A 26368-nucleotide genomic window follows, 5' to 3' on the forward strand; every position below is an offset into this window, starting at 1 on the left:
ACACTTGGTTCTTTTCAACAATATATGCATTAATAACATCTTTCTCGCACAATAAAACCGTTAATGACACACTGATAAAAACTAAGTGCCTTTACTGACATTATTACTGATAAATGAAGGAGCGAACAGCTTAATTCCAGACCATTTATCTAAAATAAGCAAGCTCTAGAGCCTTTGCCTTTTCAGCTGCAACGGAAGCATTTGGCCTGCCCTCCATAGTATATGCCGTCGCCTGGACAAGCCATGCAAACTATGATGAATAAATTGCATAAAGCAATCCCCCACATAATTCCTACAGGCAGCACAATGCAGGGGTTTTACAATAGCTTCTAGATGAAATGTGAAGCAACCTTTTACCTTGTTAACATATGCATAAGACCATCTGTTCATTCAAGCACTTTCTATATTGACACGAATCGATTTTATCTTATTATTGTACCTATGGTGTGCCTAGAAACTGTATACCAGCTTGCAGCTATATAATTACAAGCATAGTTCTTCCCAGAAGTATGTAATCATGATTAATAGGTTTCCATGAAATGCATCTAGTAAAAAGAATATTAGATGCAATCAGACATGAGGAACCAAGAGAAACAAATGAGGGAAGAGAAGATCATGTGGAAGCATCTCAGAAAAAAACCACATGACCCAGAACGTGCCCGAACTTATTTGTGTAAAATTTGTGGAAAGTAGAGAGAAAAAATGAAAATGAAGGAGAACAAAATTTTAATGGTCAACTGACATGGAAGACAAATAAAAGCTCGTTCATCAAGCAGAGATACCCAAAAGTCCAATTATCGGATATGCTTGCAAGTGAGGATAATCCAAGAGTTCTTTAGACGAGTGAACTGAAGAAGACTTTAGACACGCAACAAAGATGTCACAACAAAGATGTCACAAACCAAGAATCGAAGACGTTGGCTTTCAATATAGTCAGGGCAAATCCAGAAAGTTGTGGGATCTTCAAGGCTCTGTTAAAGTTTCCAACACAATAAGTTCGTGCCTTGCACTTTGAACTTGCATACCGTTTATATGACTGCCAAGAATTTAAACCCTGTGATACCCATGGGCGCAAATGACAAATAGGCAAGACGTATGAACGCTCTCTCACTCTCTCTCTCTCTCCATGTATCATGGGCATATAATTTTGCACACATAATATGAATTTAGAACCTTTGCTTTTTGAAACAATAAGGGATTTTTATATGATTGCCAAAGGTCCGCTATATTGGTCCATGCAGAGATCAAAATCAAATCAGAAAGAAAAAATATGAAGACAAATATAGAGGATCTGATTATAGAGCATACCAGCAAGCGCCACAAGAAAGGTGCCCCATCCCTTATGCTAACTTGTTTCTCAATTTCTTCAATTGCTGTAGTGCACAAAAATAATATCAGTTCTACAAAGAAAGAGGGGGAAAAACTTGGGATTTAACTAACAGAACTTCGCCTACCCTTGGAGGCTTGTCCAACTTTCAACAAAACAATGATCCAAACTTCATTGAAGACATCAAGTTGTTCATCAGATGCTCCAATGATCTAAAATACATATATAGAAAGAAAACTCACTCAGACCCTGGCAGAATGAAAATGCTTTCATTATAAAATGATTATATTGTAGGAAGTAGTCATACTTTGAAGTCAATGGCATTAAATTTTGGACCAAGAATGTCAAACACTTTCTGATAATTGCCCCTTCCATATTCGTAAATGGCTTCTGCAAGCTGAAATTTAATTGAAAATAAGTCTAGTGGATTAATCAACTTTCCAGCAAGACAGAATTAAACACTTTCAACTACCCAAATAAGAAGTGTTTCCTTATTAATTTAAAATAAAAAAAAGGATTCAGACTTTGATATAACAGCAGAAACATTGTTATCAAATATTAGTGAAATGATTTGAGTACTAAAGAGTAATATGCTGAAATGCAAGGATTTGCAATAATAATAGTAGTATATGACAACAGAAAACAACAATTTGAATCATGGGTGGCACCTAGTAATACCTAACAAGTCATAAGCAATACCAGCAAATATAAAATGTCTCAAACAAGCTCCATGCGGCCATGAAATTCCTCCAAAATAGGCCTATGTTATCTGAAATATGCAAATGGCTGTCTTGGATTACTATTTCAGTTTAGTCTGCCGAAAACCCTAAAACTTTTAAGCAAAAGATTTCATTTCAGCAAGAGGAAAACCACAAAATCTACAAGGCTTCAACATGACACTCAAACCATGAAATCTATATGAATGCCCTCAAAGCATCAATGTACAAGATTTATTCCTTCGCAAAGCCAAAGCTCATCCATGCTCATGTAACACCTTTGTAGTGGATAACAATTATGTATGCTTCTTTCGGACTTTGCTCTCTAATCAATTAAATAGACCTACAAATCACAAGCTATAGCCACTAATCTGCAACTCAATCTAAATGTAAATTGTTAGCTCCTAAACTCCTAACTTTCTTAGATTCTTTAAATAAGAAATATAGAACAAGTCATAACTGTGGAGGGTAAGCCTTGGCGCAATAGTACGGTTACTCCAAGTTGACTTAGAGGTCACAAGTTCGAAATATAGGAACAGCCTCTTTGCACAAGGGGATAAGGCTGCGTACATCTGACTCTCCTCAAACCCCGCAATAGCAGGAACAATGTGCATTGGGCTGCCCCTTTAGGAAAAATTCAAAATGTCCTGTACCTAAATTCCTAATTGAATTTAAACATGTGAAGGAAACCTAAAATACACCAAATGCACGCTATCAGGTCTCACACTGAAGGACTAGGAGAAATTCCTCCGCCTCTACGTCAGACGAATCTTGAAGCTAGTATATAACATCTAGTATATTGGAAAGATAGGACAAAAGGATGCTTTCACATTGCTAACTCTGATAGAACTAACTGATGGATCTGTTATCCTATCACTTCTACCTATCAGTGTGCTTGAGGGAGCTCCTCACATTTAAGTGTCCTGTTGACCTATAAGTGAGCAACAATGCATCTAGGATGTTCTGCTGCACCAATCATGTGTTGACCTCTAACAAAGAAATATCAGGTCAGTGTAGGGGCGCAGGTAAAGCACCAAAATATAGCAACCATTAACAATCTTCCATATAAAAAGGTTTCAAAAAATGCTACACAAATGCTAGTGCATATCTGAATATTTTTGAGACATGGATAAATCAACAAGAAAACAGAGATGTAAATGATGCCTACTGGTATCCCCCTTTGCATTATGTGTTGTTTCTTCCTGCCCATCGAATAGATCCTAATAACAATGAACAGTTATCAGAAAAACAGGAAAATATGTCATGGTTCCCACAAATTACATGAATGTAGGTTACTTCCTACCTTGACTTCATGGACTTGAGTAGGTCCTCTGCTTTATGTATCTTGTTTGTACTAGCTAAGGCCCACAGTGCCAACAGATCAAGCAACCACTCCATATGCCATATAGACTGCAGAAGGTACAGTGCACACAGAGTTATTAATTGAACCACAATTAAGCATAAAGGAGCATACTGCAACGTACTTCAGTTACAATTATTTTTCCAAAGGTTTTAAGAACTGATTTTGGTACCTGTAACAGTACGCAACTGCTACACCTTGTATCGGGTATTAATGTGGTTTACTCCTTCAGAACAACACTAAATGCAGATGGTGCTGGTAATACTTCCCAACCAGTATGGTACATTACTCAAAACCATGAATTTTTCCTTCTAACCTTTTGCCACCGTTAAGCTCACCTCAAGGGTTTCTAGTACTGTTTATAACCAAGAACCCTAATAGCTCTACCATTGACTCAATGATGGTAATTAATGTTTATGCTACATCAAACATTTAACCGAACATGTGAACAGGGGCTTGCACCAGTGGTCATACCCCTCTACTTAGCAAACAGATGTTCTAGGTTAAATTCCTGAGTGGTGCATCCCGAAAAAACCTGGACCTAATTAATCATGGTGTATGTAGGTCTCCCTCCCTTTCTCTAAAAAAAGATGGGGGGCAGGAAGCAAACATGAACAGATATGGCCAACCATACAGACCTGGTTTACTATGCCTATGAGATAAAAGTATACAACATTGATAGAAAACATCTGAAGTGTCTAAAAATGGGGGTGGGTAAGAAAGCAGATATAAGTCCTGAAGTAAGTGATGTTCTCATAAGCCCAGACAGGTAGGATCACTTGATAGGAATAGGTAGATCTAGAATTTTAAGAAATAAAAGTTGCATAAATTTCATATTTGACAATACAATACATAAATATTACTTCAGATGCTTTAAGTATCAAGGTTCACCATCTCGGTACCAGACCCTATACCGGTGCCACACTAGCATAGTGTCGGTATGGTACGGTACGAAATTTTTTTGACGTACCGAATATTGGTAAGCCACCCGTACCGGATACCAGTATCGAACCAGTATAGTATGGTACGTCGATACAGCATACCTTGCTAAGTGTGGTCGTAATTAACTATGATAAAATAGTACTCTAGAGAGCAGATTGAAAGCATTAGAAGTTAATAAGAGATTCTAGCCACTTGGTGTTAGAAAAAACTTTCTAGACTTTAGTTTGTTTATATATAGCTATTCAACAAGCTTAGGTTATCTTTGTATGAAATGGTGCTTCATTTAGACTTTACATGCAGAAATCAAAGAGTTTTTATTTGCAAGATAAGTTGTCAAGAACAAAAATTAGTTACCTTATCCTCAAGTCGATCTGCTAGTGTCAACAACCTTTCCTCGATATAACCCATGTGGTCCCGCACATAGACCCGCATCAATAAGCCTAGAGCATTTACATATACCTGAATGCATGAGACAATTTTGAGTACTGCAAACTAGGATGTGCTGACAAGAATATCTATAATTATACCTCTCCTGGCTCAGCATCGCTTTGTTCCAGTTCCTTCCAGATATAGTGATCATAAACTTCTAGAACTTTGGGCAGTGGAGAATCACCTTCTAGATAACAAACAGCAACATGCCACCAATTGTGAGTATACCTGAAAATAGAATCAGCAAAGCATCTAAATTGTTTGAAGGAAATCCCGCACTTTATTTCCTAGAAATTTGAAAATTTACAACATAATATGATAAAAACCTCCATACATGAACGAGGAGTAGGAACTCCACAAGGAAGAACAAGCTTCCATGAAATCCACGGCTTCTTTAAAACGACATTCATACTGAAAAACATGGCATAACTTCATGGAGAAAAAAGTCAATTTTTGAATCTAGTAGATACAATACATATAATGTTTGGAATCACTTCTTATTACAAAAGCTACAATTTAAGAAATAAAGAAAAAAGAGGTTATAGTGTTGCACTGGATAGTGATTCTGTGCATCAAGAATCAAGAGTCAGAAGTGGACTTCAAAAGGCATCCATATAGTATGTTATAATGATTGCTTTATGTAGATTAACTGTTCATATGTATACTCTAGGGTGCATGAGGAGCGATAAATTGAAGGAAGGCCCAGTAAGTGGTAAATTTAGTGTTTCTCGCAAGACAGTGGAGGTGAAGGTCTAAATGGGCTACAAGCATCTTGTGTATTGTGCAAATTCACAGCTAAAGGAAAGGATCCACTAACCAAATGCTAGAGCTGCCACAGTGCTACAAGTTCCAGCTGACAAGAAAGATTGCACTTGTAAAGGACCTTTTCCCAATTTCAAGAATTGAAAATAACTCTCCCCCACCATCCAGTAATGTGGTTAGTCCATTTCTTACTGCTATCTCCTGCCTCTTGTTCTTCTTTATGGCCATTTCTCAGTGCCTTTTCCGTCGCTGAAGCAGCTAATGATCAAAGGTCATCCATGGTGATGTTTGATAATGAATGCACATCAACAGACATTGACCACCCTAGTAATAAGGTACGTGAGCCTGTATTTTCTTTTCTGAATTCTCTAACTATATTGGGCACTACTGCATCCTAAGAGATATACAGCTCGAATCACTAATCCAAAGTCATAAATCTGTATTTCTCAGTTTACTCCCACATGTCAAGTCATGAGGTTGTAATAAGCATAAGTCTATTAGGTTCCATGTATCCATCCCAAAAGCACTTGAGAAAATGTCTTGCCTGACTTACCTATCAGTATCATTTTTCATATGATATATAGGGTCCTTGAAATTATTATAAATCATAACTCTTCACATAAAAGAACCTCAGAGCACAAGTAGGGGATGCAAATACATTGCAGACACTGGTAACTTATCAATGTTAACGAGGTGCTATGGAATAGAGCATCACAAACCATGTTTTTGTCCAACAATTTTTCCTATAAGAAAGGAAAAGGAAAAAAGCAGATAGAAAAAACTATAAAATACATGGCCAAACATGCAACAATTGGCTTTATGTCATAGTCATAGTCGCAAAAATCACCAAAATGTAATGAGCTTAACATATTTTTTATAGTTCCATCACTCATTTTTTGTACTACACAATTGACCAAGCATTACCACAATATACAGTTATCAGACCTTTTGCACTTTTATCTGTGTATTGCACCATTATTCTTGGCATTTGAAAATTTTATCATCATTTTCACTTTAAGAACAAACATTTGTCTTCATGAGGTCCCAAAATCCATAAAGGATAAGCCGTATGCATGCCATGACTTATTATTCAAGTAAACAAATAATTGAAAAGTAACTTTTTGAGAAATCAACATAAGGCCATATGGATGTTTACCTTATGAAGACCCTAAAAGATTTCACTTACATTATGTTGTGACCACAAGTCATGTTTGTTGATGTCAATTCCTTTCCTTGCAGCCTTCTCAGCTTCAGACATCCTTCCAAGCTCTAATAATGGAAAAGCAAGCATGCCATAGATGTAGCTCTGATCTTCATTTTGTGGCAGTACCTAATTAATAATTGACTATTAAACTTGCAAAGAAACGAGCATCACTACATTATTTATTAATAGTTTATTAATGTAGTACAATAAAATAAACAGAGGCTTCCGCACAAACACAGAAAGCTTCCTATTGATTATTAAAATAATTTAGGAGGTTGAAGGCTGAAAACAAGGATACGATTGGAAGTTATTGCAGAGCAGCTAGATCTTAACATTTACATGCTTTTACATTAAGGCAACCTGTTCGACTAGATTCAGTGATAAATCAGCCCGACCCATGTAGAAGCATAGGATCTGAGCCCTCTTAAGTGACACCAGATCTTTAGGGAACTCCATCAGCAACTGCAAAAACAAGCATCATGGTAAGCAATGATGGCTCAACAGCCCCCCTGAGAAAATATTGACTTTCCTTGAGAACAAAAACAATATGCTAGCAAATTGATGCACAACCTAAATATTTTATTAAAAAAATCTTATTTCTTCATTAATCAATAACTATTAATATAAATCAGTAGTTAATGAAAGAGTGGAAAACTATCTAAAAGATTACATTAACAACCAGAAACCATTCAAAAGGGGACAATTAAGTCAAAAGATGCACCTTGTGACAGCTAATTGAACATTCATATTTTGGAAGGAACAAGTTGACTGCAAGTAGAATGAAGAGAAATTGACTAATCACCTAAGAGAAAGTACAAAGTTGACTGGAACACTCACGTCTTTGAGCTCCCATCACAAAGTTCTGACCCTGTTAAGGTATTATACAGCTGGTGTACAGAGACCAATGGAAATCCTGTTGCATCACAATCACATGAAGCATGACATCCCCGATCCACAGAGATGGAGTCAGATAGCTTCAGTTTTACAAAAGTGAATCAAGGCAGGTAGTTCCTGATTGGGATATAATTTTCACAAAGGAAGCCAACAATGTTGCTGCCACTAATTATTCAATTGATGCCTAGAGGAAAATACAAGACATCTTTTTCCATCTAAAGCATTATATCCCGCCAAACTTGAAGAAGAGAAAATTCTTTCCTTTTCATTAGATAATCAGCATGTAGTTAATTTCAAAATAAAATACTAGCCACAAACTTGTTCCCAAGAGATATGGGCACATGATATTGGAAAAACAAAGTTGCCCATAATTTGATTAACGCAGAATGTGAAAGATGATTCCCAAAGAAAATTCCAAAAAGAATAGGATGCAATAAAACAGTAACCCATAGGAAACTTCTTAGAAAAAGAATGCAATATCAACTACACAATAGATTAATGCTCTGGGTAGGTAAGAAAGCAGAAGAATTGCAGCAGACCAGGTCTCTATGGGAACAAGCCAAACAAGGAACCACTATGGTCCCACATGTATCGGTATATCCTCCTATAGATGAATCAAAAGAACCATCATAGTGTTGCATGTCTCTGCTACAAACTTGTGAACCTTAAAAATGCAGCCATAAAGAGAATAATTATGGCTGCAATCTATCAACATTTGTTGAATAATGACAACAATGTTACAAAATGATATCACATTAAAAGAAGCTCAAGCAATTATTGGATGTGATATAAAATCATAAGAACATCTGAAACAGCCTATGGTTGCAGCTCCACCAATCATAAAGTTTACCACAATGGATTCCCTGGTTGGAGGATTTTCCACAACAAGTGGATAGGATTATCTATTTGGGGCCTTGAAGTTAAGTGCTTTCAAATGGGAAATCAAACATCAGAATTTAAGCAAACTAAGCATCAGTTTACTGCAAACTGAAATTTATGAAGGGAAACAAATGAGTGTTTCCAAGAGTATCCCAAATCAAAGAGTCTCATGTGGGCAAGAGAGCATCCCTTTTTCCAACAAAAACAGATCGTATAAAGTGTAGATTTTTCACTTCCTGCTTTTATGTCTTCTGCTGATCTTGTAGAACTATCATATTGGGGTAGACTTGTGTATTCTATTTTAAGTAAGATTGGTGTCTATTGTATAACTTTGGTTAGGAAGTCATATCCTAAATTTTGTTATAAAGATATTTTGGTTTCACTTCACAAGAGATTCCAGCAGGATCAAACTTTCATCATTTTAGAAAGTTCTGTTTTTTTTAAAATAATTGTCAGAAGATGATTTAGATTTCCAAAAGAGAGAATATTTTCATCTTGCAATCAGAATTTTGCAACATTTTAATAAAACAGTGGTTCTCTTAGATGCATTAGATGCCCCAGTTAAATTACAAGGATATCTTTCCCTTTGAATTAATGAAATGGTGGCAATTTATTTGTAAAATCATATCATTTCTTCATCGATTCTCTCATTAACATTAACATGAAAAACAACACATATTCGTTTAAGCCTATGTTGCCCTTATTACTGCTCTAAAATGCTACAAACTAGACAGTTGAATACCAACTCTCTTACTGCCTTTTCTAGAGAAGCAAGAAACAAAGACAGGATTCTTATATAATCCCCAAAAAATTCCAAAATCAGGACTTGGATGATCAAGAATCGACACAATTTTAGAGAATCTTTAACTCTACAAGCAGATTTTTAATGAAGCACACTTTTAATCAAATTGCCTTCTCTGATGAAAGAAAGAATCAGTAGAATACAATAGGAACCGCAGTTTCTTGGATGTGGAAAGTAGACCGGCAAGCCGACACAATTCGAGAGATTCTTTAACTCTGCAAGCAGATTTTTAATGAAGCACACTTTTAATCAAATTGCCTTCTCTAATGAAAGAAGGAATCAGTAGAATACAATAGAAACCGAGGTTTCTTGGACGTGGAAAGTAGATTGGCAAGCCAACACGATTTGAGAGATTCTTTAACTCTGCAAGCAAATTTTTAATGAAGCACGCTTTTAATCAAACTGCCTTCTCTAATGAAAACAAGAATCAGTAGAATAAAATAGAAACCACCGTTTCTTGGACGTGGAAGGTAGATTGCAAGTCGACACGATTTGAAAGATTCTTCAACTCTCCAAGCATATTTTTAATGAAGCATACTTTGAATCAAATTGCCTTCTCTAATGAAAGCAATAATCGGTATAATACAATAGAAACCACAGTTTCTTGGACGTGGAAAGTAGATTGCAAGTGGTTAGGGATTCCAAACCTCCATATGTCGCTCAACGGCAGTGCCCTCATCCTTCTCCTCTCCCACCAAGCAAGAAATCGCTCTGAAGACCGCTTTCTCGTACGAAGTGGCATTCTCCTGCACCCAACAAAGAACCAATTGATAAGAATCCAAAAGGTAACAATAAAAATCCAAACTTTCCCCAGAAAAAAAAAACATCAAGAACAGGAGAGAGCGGGGGAGAGAGTAGTACGAGGGAGGAGGCGGCAGCGGCGAGGAGGGAGGAGGCTTTGGAGGGGTTTTTGGGGGCGAGGAAGTGGGCGGCGTGGGAGTTGGCCAGGACGCAGGAGGGATCGTGGAGCGGGGCCTGGAGGATGACAGCTCGGTTCCGGCCGTAGGAGAGGAATTGCTCATAGTAGGAGTCGACAGCGGCGATGCAGGCGTCGGAGGTCGTCCTCACCGGATGGCCCCACCGGTCCGATCGCGTCGGCGTCGTCGTCCTCGCCGCGGCGTCTCCATCCATCGCTCTTCTAGCCTCTCTCTCCTGCTAAGTCGGTTTGGGTTCTAAATTCCATTACCGAAGACTTACCACTTGGAAGCGCCACTGATGAAGCTCGCATATATCCCCGTCAACATCGTCTGACGTGGCAACCGATTATGTTATCTGCTAGTTTATTGTAGCGTTGATGCTGAGCGATTATTCCTATGATGACCGTGTGATTCTATCAAAGCCGCTGAAGCCCTTGTCCCTGGCCACATGCTTTGTATGCCACAAGTGCCGCGCGACTCGTTCCATAGTTTAAATAATAATAATAATAATAATGCAAATATTGGTTATCTGGGTTTGGAACCCGTCCAGCCTTACCCTATTTTAGCTAGTTTCTACTAATCCTCTTTCTTTTTCTTTTCTTTTTTTTTTGGGTAGAAAGATAGGAGGGGAGGGAAAGGGGAGGAGGAGGGGCAGAATCCCACCCGCGTAGCAGCCCCCCACTGAGAATATTTGATGCGGGTCGCAAGTTTCCGTTTGCCCTTCCCAACCCATGGAAAACCCTACTGGACCATTTACGTGTGAGTACGTCACCCCAGCACCACCTCAGTATTGATGGGAGGAAAGTGTGAGGATCCGTGCGGGCGTATGTTTAGTCCCACATCGGTTATTCGCTGGGTAGATCTGGATACTTATACAGGATCAAAGAACTCAAACAATACCTTCCGGCTAGCTATTTTGGATGAGATTCTGGATTGTTACAAATGGTATCAGAGCGGATCTGGCCCATAACCTATATGGACTAGGGGACACTGCAGCATGGATCCATTGGGGCTAACCACGGACCAATTGTGGTGTTTGTGATTAGATTTGAATAGATTTGAACCCTTGGCCTGACGAGGACGTCAGGGCTTGAACGGGGGGAGTATGTGAGAACCCGTGCGGGCGTGTGTTTAGTCCCATATCGATTATTTGCTGGGTAAATTCTGGGTATTTATATAGGATCAAGGAACCCAAATAATACCTTCCGGCTAGCTATTTTGGGTGAGGTCCTGGGTTGTTACAAATGATATCAGAGCGGACATGGCCCATAACTTATGTAGACTAGGGGACACTGTAGCACGGATCTATTGGGTTGACTACGGACCGATCGTGGTGTTTGTGATTAGATTTGAATGGATTTGAACCCTTAGCCTGACGAGGACGCCAGGGCTTGAACGGGGGGAGTATGTGAGGATCCATGCGAGCGTGTGTTTAGTCCCACATCGGTTATTCGCTAGGTAGATTTTGGATACTTATACAGGATCAAGGAATCCAAATAATACCTTCTGGCTAGCCATTTTGGGTGAGATCCTGTATTGTTACAAAAAGCATATCCATACAGAGCCATCCGGGCATGGGGCATGCGGTTCCCTGATTTAATCGACGCCCGTGCGTTTCGAACCCGGACAACTCGGATAGAGTCTAAGCCCCCTTAACACCAGAAAAAAGTCACGTCGTATAAATATTAGAGAGCAAAAATGAAGGAAATAATTTCTCCAATATTATTGGAAAAAAAACCTCCTACATTAACGCTATAAAATTTTTATTAGGCATTATTACCACTGAAATTTAAGGTGAATTGTTGAGGTCGGACAAAATCTGAAGTGAAGCAATAAGGTTCGTTGATCGAGTTCCGAGCTAAGCTGGGAAGTGCTAATAATGAGTAAGCTTGAACTTAGCATAAGAAACTTGTTTGGTATGATTTGTTCGACATGAAATTAAAAGAAAAGTTCACTTGTTGAAGTTTGTCCGATGGAGAATTCTTCGGCATTTAAGTCAGCCGGATTTGGTAGGAAGATGAAAAATTTGAGAGAGTCATAGAGAATGAGAGAGAGAGAGAGAGCTTAGGAAATACTAACCTGGAGATCCCCCTATGCGGAAAGATACCCAATTGGCAAGATCGAGACCATACCTTTAATGACTGTTAATTGCTTTAAATACACTTGAATTGAAGACACGCAGCAAATCACCACCAGCTCTCTCCAACTGGCTTGACGGCTTAAGTCCTTACCTCGGTAAACATTAAAGTCTATTTTGGCTGACTATTTGTGGCTCAGATGCTAAATTTGTCAACTCGGTTCATGTCGGGTTCCTCAGTTGCCAAGGTCAGATTGACTAAATGCTCTTGTACCTTAAATAGTTAAATATATCAAGTTGATAGCTCGTGTGTAACATTAGTTTTGGTTCATAAAAAAAGAAAAAAGAAAAAAAGCACCTCAAAGGCTTTATTAGATGGACAACTATTATTTCTCATACGATGTTGTAATGACTATCATTGAAATGCTAAGATGATGCTTCTATTGGAACCTTTATTTAAACTAAGAGCATCACACAATCTTCAAAATGATGGGAGGATGCGGTAACATGATCTTATTGTAAGGTAATAGCTAGGTTAAATTGGTAAGCCATTTCTTCAAGCATGAGAATAGTGCATAGGCACCATTTTTGAATATGATAAAGGTCACTTCTTGATGGCTGTTTTTGCTATAAATCGTTGCATCCATGTAAGCTTACTGAGATTAGGAAAGCTCTTGCTTTTTTGTTGTCCTTTCTCTCCTGTGTGTGCGTGCGTGCGTGCGCGCGCGCGCGCATGGCAAAGTAAGGATTATCTGAATTAGCGACTCAATTGTGATAACTATTCTGTACAGGGAGTTATATGTCAAAACGCATTTCTTGCTAACCCCATGCCGTTCAGAGGAAATATGCGGATTTTTTACATATAACCACCTGTCGAGAATTAATATTACTGCCACGTTCGACAAGCATTGCATTATATACGTTTAACATGAGTTCAATATATCAAACTGGTGGAGCGAGGGGAGCAGGGTGGGGGGAGGGGGGGTGCAGTTGCCTCCCTGGCATTTTGCAAATTTCCAATTACTCCTCCAGCTCCGGAGATGATGTTCTCATTAGAAAGTCAAGAGAAGGAGCTGCAACGTTTATTTTTCCCAGCAATTGGATTGATCCACTTCCTATTTTGTTATCACAAAACTCTCATCTAACTAAGAAACTACTAAGTGTCATCAACCAAAATTTATGCTAAAGGGAAAGTTGAAAGGGAGTGTTACTGTTGTTTTCTGAATCTCTGGTCCCTGAAAAATCAGGATGAGAGGAATGGATGGCCGGGCAACTCTCTATAACAGCTGTTATCCTTCATTTCTCTAAGAGCTTTCCACCATCATCTTTCATCAGCTGAACAATGGATTTTAGCATCCAAACAGAGCCATTATGCTATCGTACCTTAAACAATTTGCACTTCTTACATTTCTAATTAATTCAGGCATTGCTTTGATTTTTCTAGCTAACTCAGCCATTGATTTAGGTACTGGTGTACAAATTTATAGCTAAAACGTTGATGCTATTCTAGTTCGATGCACCGATGAAACTGCACCCACAAATTGTAATATCAGCTCTAGTTCTTGCTACGTGCATCTAGAAGAATTCTCGAAGAGCAATGATACCATACTTCAGAAATCCAAGCTTAATTTGTGAAAGGTCTTGTGCTTATAGTAATGCATACGTGTAGGGTAGCATTGTAATGGGTAGGGAAACATATGCAATCAAGGACCCTGGATTAAGAAAAGGCTTTCTAGAAGGAAACAACAATCCTAAAAAACCTATTAAAGCAACATCCATGTGGGATTTGCTTAGATACATTACTCTTTCATTTTCTAGCGACATAAACATTTTAATGTAGCCATTGATTTGCCCAAGGCAAGAGGGAAACCCAAGACGTTCTATTTTCCCAACAACAAAAGTGCTTATTTATATTCTAAGCTAGCTAAATGGTTATTTTTCATTTTTTTGATTTTTTTTGGTAAAAGCCAGGATTATTATGCCATTCTATTATTAATATATACGTAAGAGTCAGAAAATAAAATATTTAACAAAGAAGGAATATCACAAGGAATCATCTTTCCGGGTTTTGTTTGTCCCTGACCACTCTCCAATGCCTCGAGGCATTCAATCTATATTCCAATCTTACTTTCATGCATGATAATCTTAATGCATAATGAGCATCTTGTGAGTAGTGGACCCAAAATATGGAATTCATTTTTCTTTGGTTGCTGCTTTAATTGTCGGGTTCTTCTTGTCGTGCATATCTTTTTTGAGAACCGTGAGAGGGAGGCCTAGTCGAAATCAAGCGGGGGTGAGAGTCAAATCAAAATTATTGATATCAACGTAATTAATTATTTGTTGTTATAGTTATATATATATATATATATATATATATATATATATATATGAAATGTTTTCATGGCTAGCGGTGGCATGGCGTTTCAGACCAAGCATATTTACAAACAGATTAACGGGCCGCAGATTGGATGGCTTCGTATGCGGCTAATTATTCTAAAAGTATCTTATGGATTAGAAATGGTAAGTTGCCTATAATGCTTTATAATTTATTTTTATTTTTTATTTTTTTGGATTGTCCGTGCCAGGACCATATGAATCATCGGTTTTAGACCAAAAAAAAAAAAAAAAAAAATCTCAGCAGCCTGGGCCAGCTTGAATGGCCCAAAGAGGTGGATTCGCATGGGCTACACAAACGGTTCGAAGCAAAGGGGCTTAAATGGAATGGCATGAAAGGGTCGGGCTTGGTGTTCAAGTGCTATGTTGGGATGCAGCCCAAGGAGCAAAGCAAATCCAGCCCATCTGAAACCTTCATCTCCGGTTCTTTCGCAGAAGAACCTTGCTCATGTCGGCTCATTGGTTCAATTTTAATGGGATTTTTAAGGAAAATATTTTGAGGCACCCCATCTGTGCATGCTATAATATATCCGATCTATTTTAAAACTCATCACTGATGAAAATAATTTTAAATAAAATAAATCTGAACTTATGTCATGGAATCCATGGTTGTCGTTCACACCCTAAGATTAGAGATCAGCAGAATCTTTCTGAAGAGAGAAGCTCCGTATGCATCTGTTTAGAAAAGGGTTCATACAGGATATTTAAATCTCTCTCCAGAGACCAACTACCACAGGAGGTTACACCCATGAAGAGTCACCTCACATCAAAATAACTCTTCGCCACTGTGAAATTCTATTTATGCCCTCGTGATTATCAGAATTTACAAAAATTCAAGAGATACTTGTCAATGTGGGCTTTAACTAAATGAAATCCAGCAATCATCTCCCGTTGAATTGGATCAATTTCTGGAGCTGCACCGGTCCCTTCTGGTCGTGTAACGCGGTTGTCCTGATAAGGCTTTATCCGAGCTCAGGCACATTCCTGGCGTCAAGATCTTTGAACAACCAAAAACATTAAAGTGAAAGCAGATTCTGACGATCGCTTGTATGCCACGGTGCGAATTTGCATTTCCTTAAGTTCGGTTTCAACGATGCTTGTAGAATGAGAAAAAAAATCATCAACTATCTTTGTCGAAGGAAGTATAAATATGGATGAAGTTAGCGTGCGTATGTTTAAATGGAATCCTATTCCATTCTTCGCATGAAAGGTTACTCCCTCTTATCTCCTTCTTGTTCTCGTTTCTGGAATTTGTTTTTAAGTACTTTTTCCACTGCCCCCTTTTTGCACGTTGATCATAGCTGTCATCTTTGCATCCACATTAGGTTATCCTCTTATATGTATATATATACATACATATATATTGATGATATCCTCATGTAAGCTATATAATAACAGCAATTGAACAGATTCCACGCCAGCTCGGGAACAAAACAGCTTGAAAGCAATATTCGATTATCCTTTTCTTGTATTTTTTATATTAACCAAATGATTCTGCTAAGAAGGATTAAAAAATTTTCAAATACGTGTGTCAGGACGATGGCTCCATCCATGTCACAATTATGTCAGCAGTCGGCTAAGTCGGGACGGGAGAAGGTAACAAGTTACGTGTTTTGGTGGTCTACGCTATCCACCCGATCCGGCAGATTCTTCTTGTTGGTTTAGGCGGCCACAGCTCAGTCCGGCCATTCCAACCACTTCACTTCAAAGCGCGCTTTCCATCGACATCACCTCCTCATGGAACGCACGGTCTTCCTTCCGGGCCAAATGCTCAAGAAAATGATGGTAGCCCAGTGAAAACGTGGCCTTACTTCCAACTAAGTGGTTTCGAGTTCGAAACGTACGGACGTTGATTAAATTATGGAGACCGGATGCTCCTTGCTCGGACATGGGGTCTGGAAGGGCGTATCGCTCGACTGGTAGTCTCGGTGGTGCTAGATGTGACGTACTCATACGTGTGGACTCGTGCCGGAGCCCAAAGGGATAACCAAGCTAGGCCCATTGGTGGGGATGGTATGAGTAAAACCGACAGGAATGCCCAACACACGGTCATTTCTACCCGCATCGAACATTCTCCTGATGGGGTGGGAGCCAGTGGGAGCTGCTACATGGAGGTGGGCTTGTCCCTTCCTCCCTCGTTTCCCTTTTTTCTAGCAAAAAAAACAAAAAGAAAGAAAAGAAAATGACGAGCGAAGACATTCTCACAGAACTGGAACGGGGATGGCACAATCTCTTACCAGAGGATTCCATTTAAGGATTTGCTACGGTTTATCCTGAAAATATTGTATGTATATATATATATATATTTTTTTTTTTAATTTTTATTACCATCCGTTTGATGATGAATGATCCAGATATTTTTCAAAGTTAACCGATTACAACCGATGGAAAGGTCACATATAGATGACAACTACCATTATTTAGATAAATTTTGAGGATTAATGTTTGAAAATTGGTGGAGATGATTTTGTAATTCAAGTAGTTGTCAGGGTCATAATTGGCCACCTCCTCTCTCTCTCTCTCTTCTCCTTCATCATCCTCCTTTGCCCTAGCCCAAGCAAATCATGTCTCTTATCTTTAGCTCCATAAGCACTAGAGGTGTAGGTGAGCCGACACGAGCTGCTCGAGCTCGAACTGGCTCAATTATTATTGAGCTTGGATCAAGCTCAAGCAATTTTTCGAATCGAGCTTAAATAGCAAAATACTCGACTCAAAAACTTACAAACCTAACCAAACATATATTTTTAATAATATTATATTTTTTATGTATAATATATTGTTAATTTAATATTTAATTATTATGGAGGCTTGATTTTAAGTTCAAGTATAGTATGATTGATATTTAAATCGAGTCGAACCGACATTGATTTTCAATCGAGCCAAGTTCCAAATTAGATATTAAGGTTCAGCCGATTTCGACATAAATTTCAATCCTAGTCGGCTCAGCTCGGTTGCACCCTTAGCCCACGCCATCCTCCCCTTTTGCTGGCCCTGTCCTCTGTTACCTCTGACGAGAACACCTCTTTGGACCCTTCCCTCGACTACATCTTCCTCAAAGAGCTTGCCCGCTGTCACTAACTACAGCGCCTTCTTTGAGCCCTCCCTCGACGTCATTTCCCCCAAAGAGCTCGATGTCGCTGGAAAGGGCTTTACTACTAACGCCATCAATGGCCGCAACTTAGAGTTTATCTACAACGCCCGCCTCTCCTTCATCACCACCGTCACCATCAATCACTTCTTCACTGATACGTACCTTCTATGGCTTCCGCGTGTTCTTTGGATTATTCTTTATTTTTGATAAAATAAAAATAATAAAATATAATCTTTATTTTTGATATAAAAAAATATAATCTTTATTTTTGATATTAAAAAAAATATAATGAAGCACTGTAGCAATTGCTTTCGATTTAGGTTAGAGCGGCCGCCCTCAATTAATAGGGTGGAAATAAAGATAAAAAGACGGGACTTAGCCTTTCCTAATTAAAAAAATTAACACACCGGCTCCACGTTTCATGCTTTTTGACCTTCGGGAACACGTCACGGTCACCTTCTACACTAAGCGGCTCATCAGGTGGTATCCGGGCCAGGCAGGTTCTAGTAATCCGTTTGATTAAGAAGTTTGAACACAACTTGGACTTTGAATTTACTATTATGATTTAATAACTTGAATCGTGGCATCCAGAAGAATCAATCCCCATGCTCTTTTTTCTTCGTTTTTTTTCAATTTTTTTCTGTCAGCATTATGTTTAATAATTCATTAACTCAAGAACTCCTCTATCTATCTCCCACCTTTCCTCTCGTCACACTGACTTAATAAAATCTCAGTGCTTTAGCTATTCGACAAGCAACTATTCTTTTGGCTTCGTATATTTGTACCTTTATGTATATTTAATTTCGTACTTTTGTATTTTATCTGCATGTATTTAAATTATACTATTCATCAAGAAACTATTCTTTTGGCTTCATACCTTTGTACTTGTACACACATTTAAATTATACTCTTTTGTATTATTGTGATGAGGAGTAGCGAGGTGGAGAAGATGATCCTCTGTTCTGCGGCTGAATCCACAACCGGACAGAGGGGAAACAGGAGGAAGATGGGCTCAAAACAGAGCTTTGGGTGTTTTTTTTTTTTTTTATTCGTGGGAAACAATGAAGAAGAAGCCGGCGGCCTCTGCTTCTTTACATCCTTTATACTTCACCAATAACCCTAAATCCCTAATCAAACAGACTCTTAATTTGGCTTAACTCAGACCCTAAGTAACAGACCCTAGCTAATCAACCTAACAAGGACCCAATTAGACTCAACTAAACCAGAATTTTTAAAACAATCTTGATTCCGGTTCTGCATCAGTCCCCTCCACTTGAACTCAACTCGTCCTCGAGTTCGCATCTGGATATAAATGCTCTTCGGGATTATGGTATTCATAGATATCGGCGACATTAAAAGTCTTTGAAATTCCCATATCATCTGGCAGGTCCACAACGTAAGCGTTGTTATTGATTTTTTTCAAGATTCTGTATGGGCCGTACTTTCTTGGCTTCCATTTGCTGTAAGTTCCCACGGAAAACCTTTCTTTGCGTAGGAAAACCATCACCATGTCACCTTCTTGAAATTCTTTGTGCCTTCGACGTCTATCTGCTGTTGATTTGTATTTAGCATTTGTGTCCTCTAGGCGCTTCTTCACCTCCAACTGTATAGTTTGAATCTCCTCTGCCAAATGTTCCGCTGCCACGCTCTTCCCAAAGATTTTCGGTAGGCGCGCCAGATCCAATGCGTGCTTTGGTGCCTTTGAATAGACAATGGAGAAAGGCGACCTTCCGGTTCCACTATGGACAGCATTGTTATAGGCAAACTCTGCTTGAGCTAAGGCATAATCCCAATGTTTCGGGGTGCTCCCACAAATACAACGGATCAAATTGCCCAGTGTCCTGTTAACCACTTCCGTCTGTCCATCAGTCTGAGGATGCGCAGTGCTGCTAAAATTTAACGAAGTGTCAAACATCCTCCATAGAGTAAGCCAGAAGTGACTCAAAAATTTGGAATCCCGATCTGACGTTATAGATTGTGGTACCCCATGCAAACGAACAATCTCCCGAAAGAACAGCCTTGCAATGTGGGATGCATCTGATGTCTTCTTGCAAGGAATGAAATGTGCCATCTTGGAGAACCTGTCCACCACCACGAAGACTGAATCTACACCCCTTTGTGTTCGGGGAAGTCCCAACACAAAATCCATCGACAGATCCTCCCAAATAGCATTTGGCACAGGTAGAGGCATATATAATCTAGTGTTTTGCGACTGTCCCTTCGCTGTTTGGCAAGTATAGCACCTTTGAATAAATTTTCCAACATCTCTCCTCAGCTGCGGCCAATGATACCTTTCCGTGAGACTGGCAATGGTCTTGTCCCGACCCATATGCCCACTAAGACCGCCACCATGAAGGTCTCTAATCAGCTTTTCTCGCAATGATGATCTGGGAATACATAAGGAATTGCCGCGAAATAGATAACCATCCTGAATGTTGAAGTCTCCAGTTGCTTGATGACTTGTACACTTTGCCCATACATCTTTGAAGTCCTCATCCTCTGCATACAACTCTTTCAAATATTCAAACCCCACAACCTCTGCCTGCATAGTAGTCAATAAAGCGTTGCGTCGACTCAAAGCATCTGCCACCCGATTCTGCTGCCCGGACCGATGCTTCAACACAAAGGAAAATTTCTGCAAGAAGCTTACCCATCGAACATGCATTCGGTTCAAATTGTTCTGATTATTGATGTACTTCAAGGCTTGATGGTCGCTGTACAGAACAAATTCTTTTTGAATAAGGTAATGCTCCCAATGCTTCAACGCCCGGATGATGGCATAGAACTCTAGCTCGTAGGTTGTCCATTTTTGCCGTGCTTCACTAAGTTTTTCACTGAAGTACTCCACGGGCCGTCCTTCTTGGGTCAAAACAGCCCCTATGCCGACCACAGAAGCATCACACTCCACTTCAAATAGCTTCTCAAAACTCGGTAATGCTAATACTGGTGCAGAAGTTAGCTTTTCTTTTATCAGTTCAAAACTTGCTTGTTGCTGCTCCTTCCATTGAAATTGGCCCTTCTTCATGCATTCGGTGATGGGAGCGACGATGGTACTGAAGTTCCGAATGAAACGCCGATAGAATGTCGCTAACCCATGAAAGCTGCGAACTTGGCTAACATTTGTAGGAGTCGGCCACTCCCGTATTGCCTTTACCTTCTCTTCATCAACCTGTATGCCATCAGCCCCGACAACAAATCCCAGGAACACCAAGCGTTTTGTAACAAAATGACATTTCTTAAGATTAACAAACAACTGATTCTCCCGCAAAGCAAGCAAGACTGCTCTCAAGTGCTCCTTATGCTCAATTTCATTGCGACTATAGATCAAAATATCATCAAAGTAGACGACGACGAACTTTCCAATAAATGATTTTAGTACCTGATTCATTATTCTCATGAAGGTGCTCGGTGCGTTGGATAGGCCAAAAGGCATGACCATCCACTCATATAACCCATCCTTCGTCTTGAATGCCGTCTTCCACTCATCACCAGGGCGAATCCGGATTTGATGGTAGCCGCTTCGTAAGTCAATTTTGGAGAAGACCTTGGCTCCTTCTAACATGTCAAGCATATCATTCAAACGGGGTATGGGAAACCGGTATTTTACTGTTATCCTGTTGATCGCACGGCTGTCCACACACATACGCCAACTCCCATCCTTCTTCGGCGTCAAAAGTGCAGGCACCGCGCACGGACTCATGCTCTCCCGGATCAGCCCCTTCTTGATCAAATCTTCAACTTGTTGCTGCAGAATTTTGCTCTCCTTGGGACTCATGCGGTAATGAGGCAGATTGGGAAGACTTGCACCAGGCACTAAATCAATATGGTGCTGAATATCTCGCATGGGAGGCAGTCCATCTGGTAACTCTGCAGGAGTGATATCTTTGAACTCTGTCAACAATTCTTTGAACTCCTCGGGCACCTGCTGCAGAATAGGCATCTCCGTCCCCTTAACAATCAACACCATAACCTCTTCAGCCCCCTTGAGTTCCGCCATGAACTGCGCTCCAGAAACTGCAAGGAAAGACTTCCCCTCCACTTGAGAAGCTTTGGGGGTAGACTTCTCTTTCATGGGCACCAACAGAATTTTCCTACCCTGCCATCGGAACAAGTATGTGTTGTCTCGGCCCCTGAATGTAACATCTGTGTCATGCTGCCATGGACGCCCGAGTAGAACATGACATGCATCCATATCCACCACATCGCATACCACTTCATCCTTGTAGTACCTCCCGATGGACAAGGGCACCCTGCATACATTTTCTACCCTCGTTTCAGCTCCTTTCTTAATCCATCCAATCTTATAAGGAGTCGGGTGCTTTTCTGTCTTCAATCCCATCGCACGAACCAACGCGGAGGAAACAATGTTTTCGCTGCTGCCGCTGTCAATAATCACGTTGCACACAGTTTTGTTGATAGTGCAGCAAGTTTTGAAGATGCTGTGGCGTTGCGATTCTCCTTCATTCTTCGGGGCAAATAAAATTCGCTGAACTACGAAGGAGGCCGGAACTCCCTGATCCGGCGCCGTCACCTCGACGTCTTCATCGTCGGTCTGCCCCTCTTCATGTTCCTCCTCCTCATGCGGCATTTCTTCTTCATCCTCAGCTTCGACTACATGGACTGGCCGTCGCCTCGGACACTCGTTAGACCGATGCCCAACCTCCTGACATCTGTAACATTTTATAGGCATGGGTTTCTCGTAAGGGTTGCCACTACCTTTTGGGGCCGCCTGCTGCCTGCTGAAATTTCCGGCTCCTCTCGATGTGGATATTGGTGGTGGTTGACTCGAGGTGGCCGCCCCTTCAACAGTCTTCTGCTTTGCTATGGTGGAGCGCGAGGATGATGCTCTATTCATGGGCTGAAATTGGTGTGCCTTTCGTGTCGCCTGCGCCTCTAGTTTTAAGGCCAAACTTGTAGCTTCCGTCAGACTCCACACCGGATATAAATCCACCTGGTCTCGGATGGCTGGCTTCAACCCACCAATGTACCTTGCCACTTGCTGATTTTCTGTTTCTGACAAGTTGTTGTGGGCATTGAGGCGGTTGAATTCATCAGTGTATTCGGTCACCGTCCGGGGGCCCTGTCGGCAGTTCTGGTACTGATGGTAGAGCGCCTGCTCGTAGTCAGGCGGGAGAAAACGGCCACGCAAGTGTTGCTTCATCTTGCGCCAAGTGGTGATCTGCATCTTCCCTTGCCGTAGACGGTTATGTTGCAGTTGATCCCACCATGCAGATGCTCCACCCTTTAATTTATACGCGACCAACTTCACTTTCTTCTGATCTGGGATCTCCATATAATCAAAAAATTTTTCTACTTCGGCCAACCAGTCCAAAAATCCCTCAATGTGGAGATTGCCGTTGAATGCAGGGAGGTCCACTTTCAATCTGAAATCAGGAGAGCCCCTGTCGCGCGTGCCCCAAAGGACCCTATTTCCCATGGGTCCTGTATTCCTCCCCCTTGGATGCACTCTGTTCATCCGTGGACGAGGCTCATAAGCTTCGTCAACGACCACCTCTTCATCAGGGGGCCAGCCATCAAAAACCATATCCCCAGGGGGTCTTCGGTCGAGTCCACGGAGCCCGTGGCCCGCACGGTCTTGAATCCTCCATGGACGCCGCCCACCAAGCTCTTCCCCAGGCGGCCCCTCATCCGGAAAGCGGTGGTAGAAGGGCCTTCGGTCCCGTTCGCCCCCAATGAAGCCGTACTCGCCTGGGTGCAGAGGCGGTCCACCGACCGTCCCATAGACCGCGGCTCCCTCCTCTTCATCGGAAGACTCCGGAGGAACTCGCTGGCGCCGCTGATGGGGTGGATCTCGCACCGGTGCCGGTGGACCGTGAGGGAGATCCTCGCGAGTCTGCACACGCTCCCGGTTGGGATCCACGGCGTTGTCGATCCGCATGGCTTGGAGGCTTTGCTGGATTTCACGCACGGCTCCCTCCAACCCGCGGATCGCTGCCCAAAGGGCTCGTTCCCCGTGATCGCCGTCGACGGGGCGGACACCTACGCCATTGTCATCCGCCATCGAAGCAGGAGACGCCTGCTCTGATACCAACTGATGAGGAGTAGCGAGGTGGAGAAGATGATCCTCTGTTCTGCGGCTGAATCCACAACCAGACAGAGGGGAAACAGGAGGAAGATGGGCTCAAAACAGAGCTTTGGGTGTTTTTTTTTTTTTTTATTCGTGGGAAACAATGAAGAAGAAGCCGGCGGCCTCTGCTTCTTTACATCCTTTATACTTCACCAATAACCCTAAATCCCTAATCAAACAGACTCTTAATTTGGCTTAACTCAGACCCTAAGTAACAGACCCTTGCTAATCAACCTAACAAGGACCCAATTAGACTCAACTAAACCAGAATTTTTAAAACAATCTTGATTCCGGTTCTGCATCATATTGCCATGAAGAGATTATATGATAATGGATAACCACTACTTCTAAATGCAATTAAATAAAAAATATTATTCAATAGTATCAGGAGATTCTGAAACTCTTAAGTGGTGAATTTTCTTTCTTAAATTGGCAATTGAATGAAAAGAAATATTTAGATTTTACTTGATTATGATATCCTTACTCTCATATGCCAATCCCCACCTTTTCTAGCTTTGACCCCTCCCCGTTCTGAGAAGGCGGAGTCCCCACCTTTGTTCAGGTGGAAAATGATGAAACGACCCAAGAAAGCAGCGAATGGTACTAATGTTTAACCATTGCCTAGAGTTTTAGCCATCACAACAACAACATAAATATAAATTAATATTTTCCCGTTTCATATTTCCTTCTTTAATTTGATATTTTTTAACTAACCAATTTTAAGTTTAAGATTGTAAAGTAACTATTATATATAGATACCATGATTTTTAAATATAGCCAAATTTAGTTTTTTTCTTTTAATTATTATTATTATTATTATTATTATTATTATTATTATTGTGGGAATAAAAGATCTCGGACTTAGTCCCACATCGACTGAATAGCAAAAAGGTCTGTGCCTTAAATGGAGGGCTCGATTACCCTTTTCTCATCAGGAAGCGCCTTTTAAAGGACAAAACCATGAGGAAGACTTCTACCTGCTCCAAAGCGGACAATACCTGCTGTGGGGACGCAATCTCCTTTTCTTGTTCCAGTTCGGTGGGGGCTAAGGTCTGAGGTCGGGAAAACCTCGACCTCAACAATGACGCGCCAGGTAGGGGCCATTGACCTCGGCTCAGACCTTCCCGCTGGGGGGCTGATGTTGTGGGAATAAAGGGTCTCGGATTTAGTCCCACATCGACTGAATAGCAGAAAGGTTTGTGCCGTAAATGGAGGGCTCGATTACCCTTCCCTCAAAATGCGTTTTTTAAAGGGCAAAACCGTGAGAAAGGCTTCTATCTGCTCCAAAACGGACAATACCTTCTGTGAGGACGCAGTCTTCTTTCCCTGTTCTAATTCGGTGGGGGCTAAGGTCGGAGGTCGGGGAAACCTCGACCTCAACAATTATAACCAAGATAAATCAAAATTTTGATTTATTTCGGTTTTGATGGCTCGTCTTTTATATTCATCAAGAATCTTGCAGTATGTATGGTTTGTCGGCAAATGGATCGCCGATCCTGTGGATACGTCCAAGTGCAAACGTTTAGCATCCAACTGGGATAACAGCATTCCCCTCCCCGTTCTCGTTCCCACAATAATTAAAGAAAAGAAGTAATAAAGAAGAAATAAAGGAAAATAAAGATAACAGCCGGAAAGTAGAGAATAAAGCGAAGAAACCGACCTGTACACTCCTATCCGCCCCTTCTTTCTTCCCCACGCGGATTACTTCCGCCGAAAGCAACGCTTCCGCGAAGCCATCACAAGTTTATATTCCACGTGGTTCCTCTTTCTCGGTCTTTCTTCCTTCTCCTCTTTACTTGGTCCCCTGCTTCTATTGCAAATAAATATATAAACCCACCCCCAACACCAGAACCCCTTCATTACCACTCTTCTCTTCTCTTAAGCTCTCTATACTCCTGCTTCTAAGATGAGTGATCCCAAGTATGCCTATCCTTATCCTGCTCAAGGTACAGTACCATCATCTATCCCAAGTCTCTTCCTGTCAAGCCCTTTTGGGCTAAGCTAAGAAGTAATGGTTGGAGGGGAGGTTTCTACCGGGTTTTTTTATTTTCTTTTCTTTTCAAAGAGCAACATGGTTCAATAGCCTCTGTTTTTTTTCACTTTTATATCTGGCCGCAAGCTAACTCCTGTTTTTCCCGATTTTGTTCTGGGTACAAGGGTATTACCAAGGACCACCTGTGATGGCACCACCTCAGTACGGAGCTCCACCACCAAAAAGACAGCCTGGTTTTCTTGAGGGATGGTGCGTATCTCATCCAATCTTCTCCTCCTCTTTTATATTAACTTCTTTTTATTTTACGTGTCTCATCTTCTTCCTTTGGTTTCTGTGCAGCCTTGCTGCTCTGTGCTGCTGCTGCCTCCTCGACGAGTGCTGCTGCGATCCTTCCGTCATATTTGTCACTTAAATTTCTTTTATATAAATTTCTCCCCTTATGTATGCTTGTAGATTAATGGTATTTGTCCATGACCACGAGTGATGTTATATG

The 26368-nt window shown here is 40.8% G+C and overlaps 1 protein-coding gene across 2 annotated transcripts; it reads right to left on the bottom strand.

Annotated features, from left to right (window-relative positions):
- Positions 1–11: 11 nt before the first annotated feature.
- LOC103721965 (Tetratricopeptide repeat (TPR)-like superfamily protein) lies at positions 12–10641 on the bottom strand. 2 transcript variants are annotated; one of them, XM_008812360.5, is made up of 13 exons: positions 10177–10641; positions 9963–10061; positions 7101–7202; positions 6723–6866; positions 5109–5203; positions 4873–5002; positions 4700–4804; positions 3347–3453; positions 3212–3263; positions 1635–1724; positions 1455–1539; positions 1309–1373; positions 12–232 (listed from the first exon to the last, which is right to left on the bottom strand). In XM_008812360.5, exons 1-13 carry the CDS (start codon positions 10444–10446, stop codon positions 146–148), a joined length of 1431 nt encoding a protein of 476 aa, XP_008810582.1. In that variant the 5' UTR covers positions 10447–10641; the 3' UTR covers positions 12–145. The 2 variants fall into 2 exon arrangements, with proteins under 2 accessions (XP_008810582.1, XP_026666170.1); XM_026810369.3 differs by having other exon boundaries at positions 12–292; positions 10177–10527.
- Between the last annotated feature and the right edge of the window lie 15727 nt (positions 10642–26368).

Source organism: Phoenix dactylifera, chromosome 1 (assembly GCF_051530095.1).
Source record: "Phoenix dactylifera cultivar Ajwa chromosome 1, Ajwa_hap1_PhDact_Kaust_v1.1, whole genome shotgun sequence".
Lineage (NCBI taxonomy): Eukaryota > Viridiplantae > Streptophyta > Magnoliopsida > Arecales > Arecaceae > Phoenix > Phoenix dactylifera.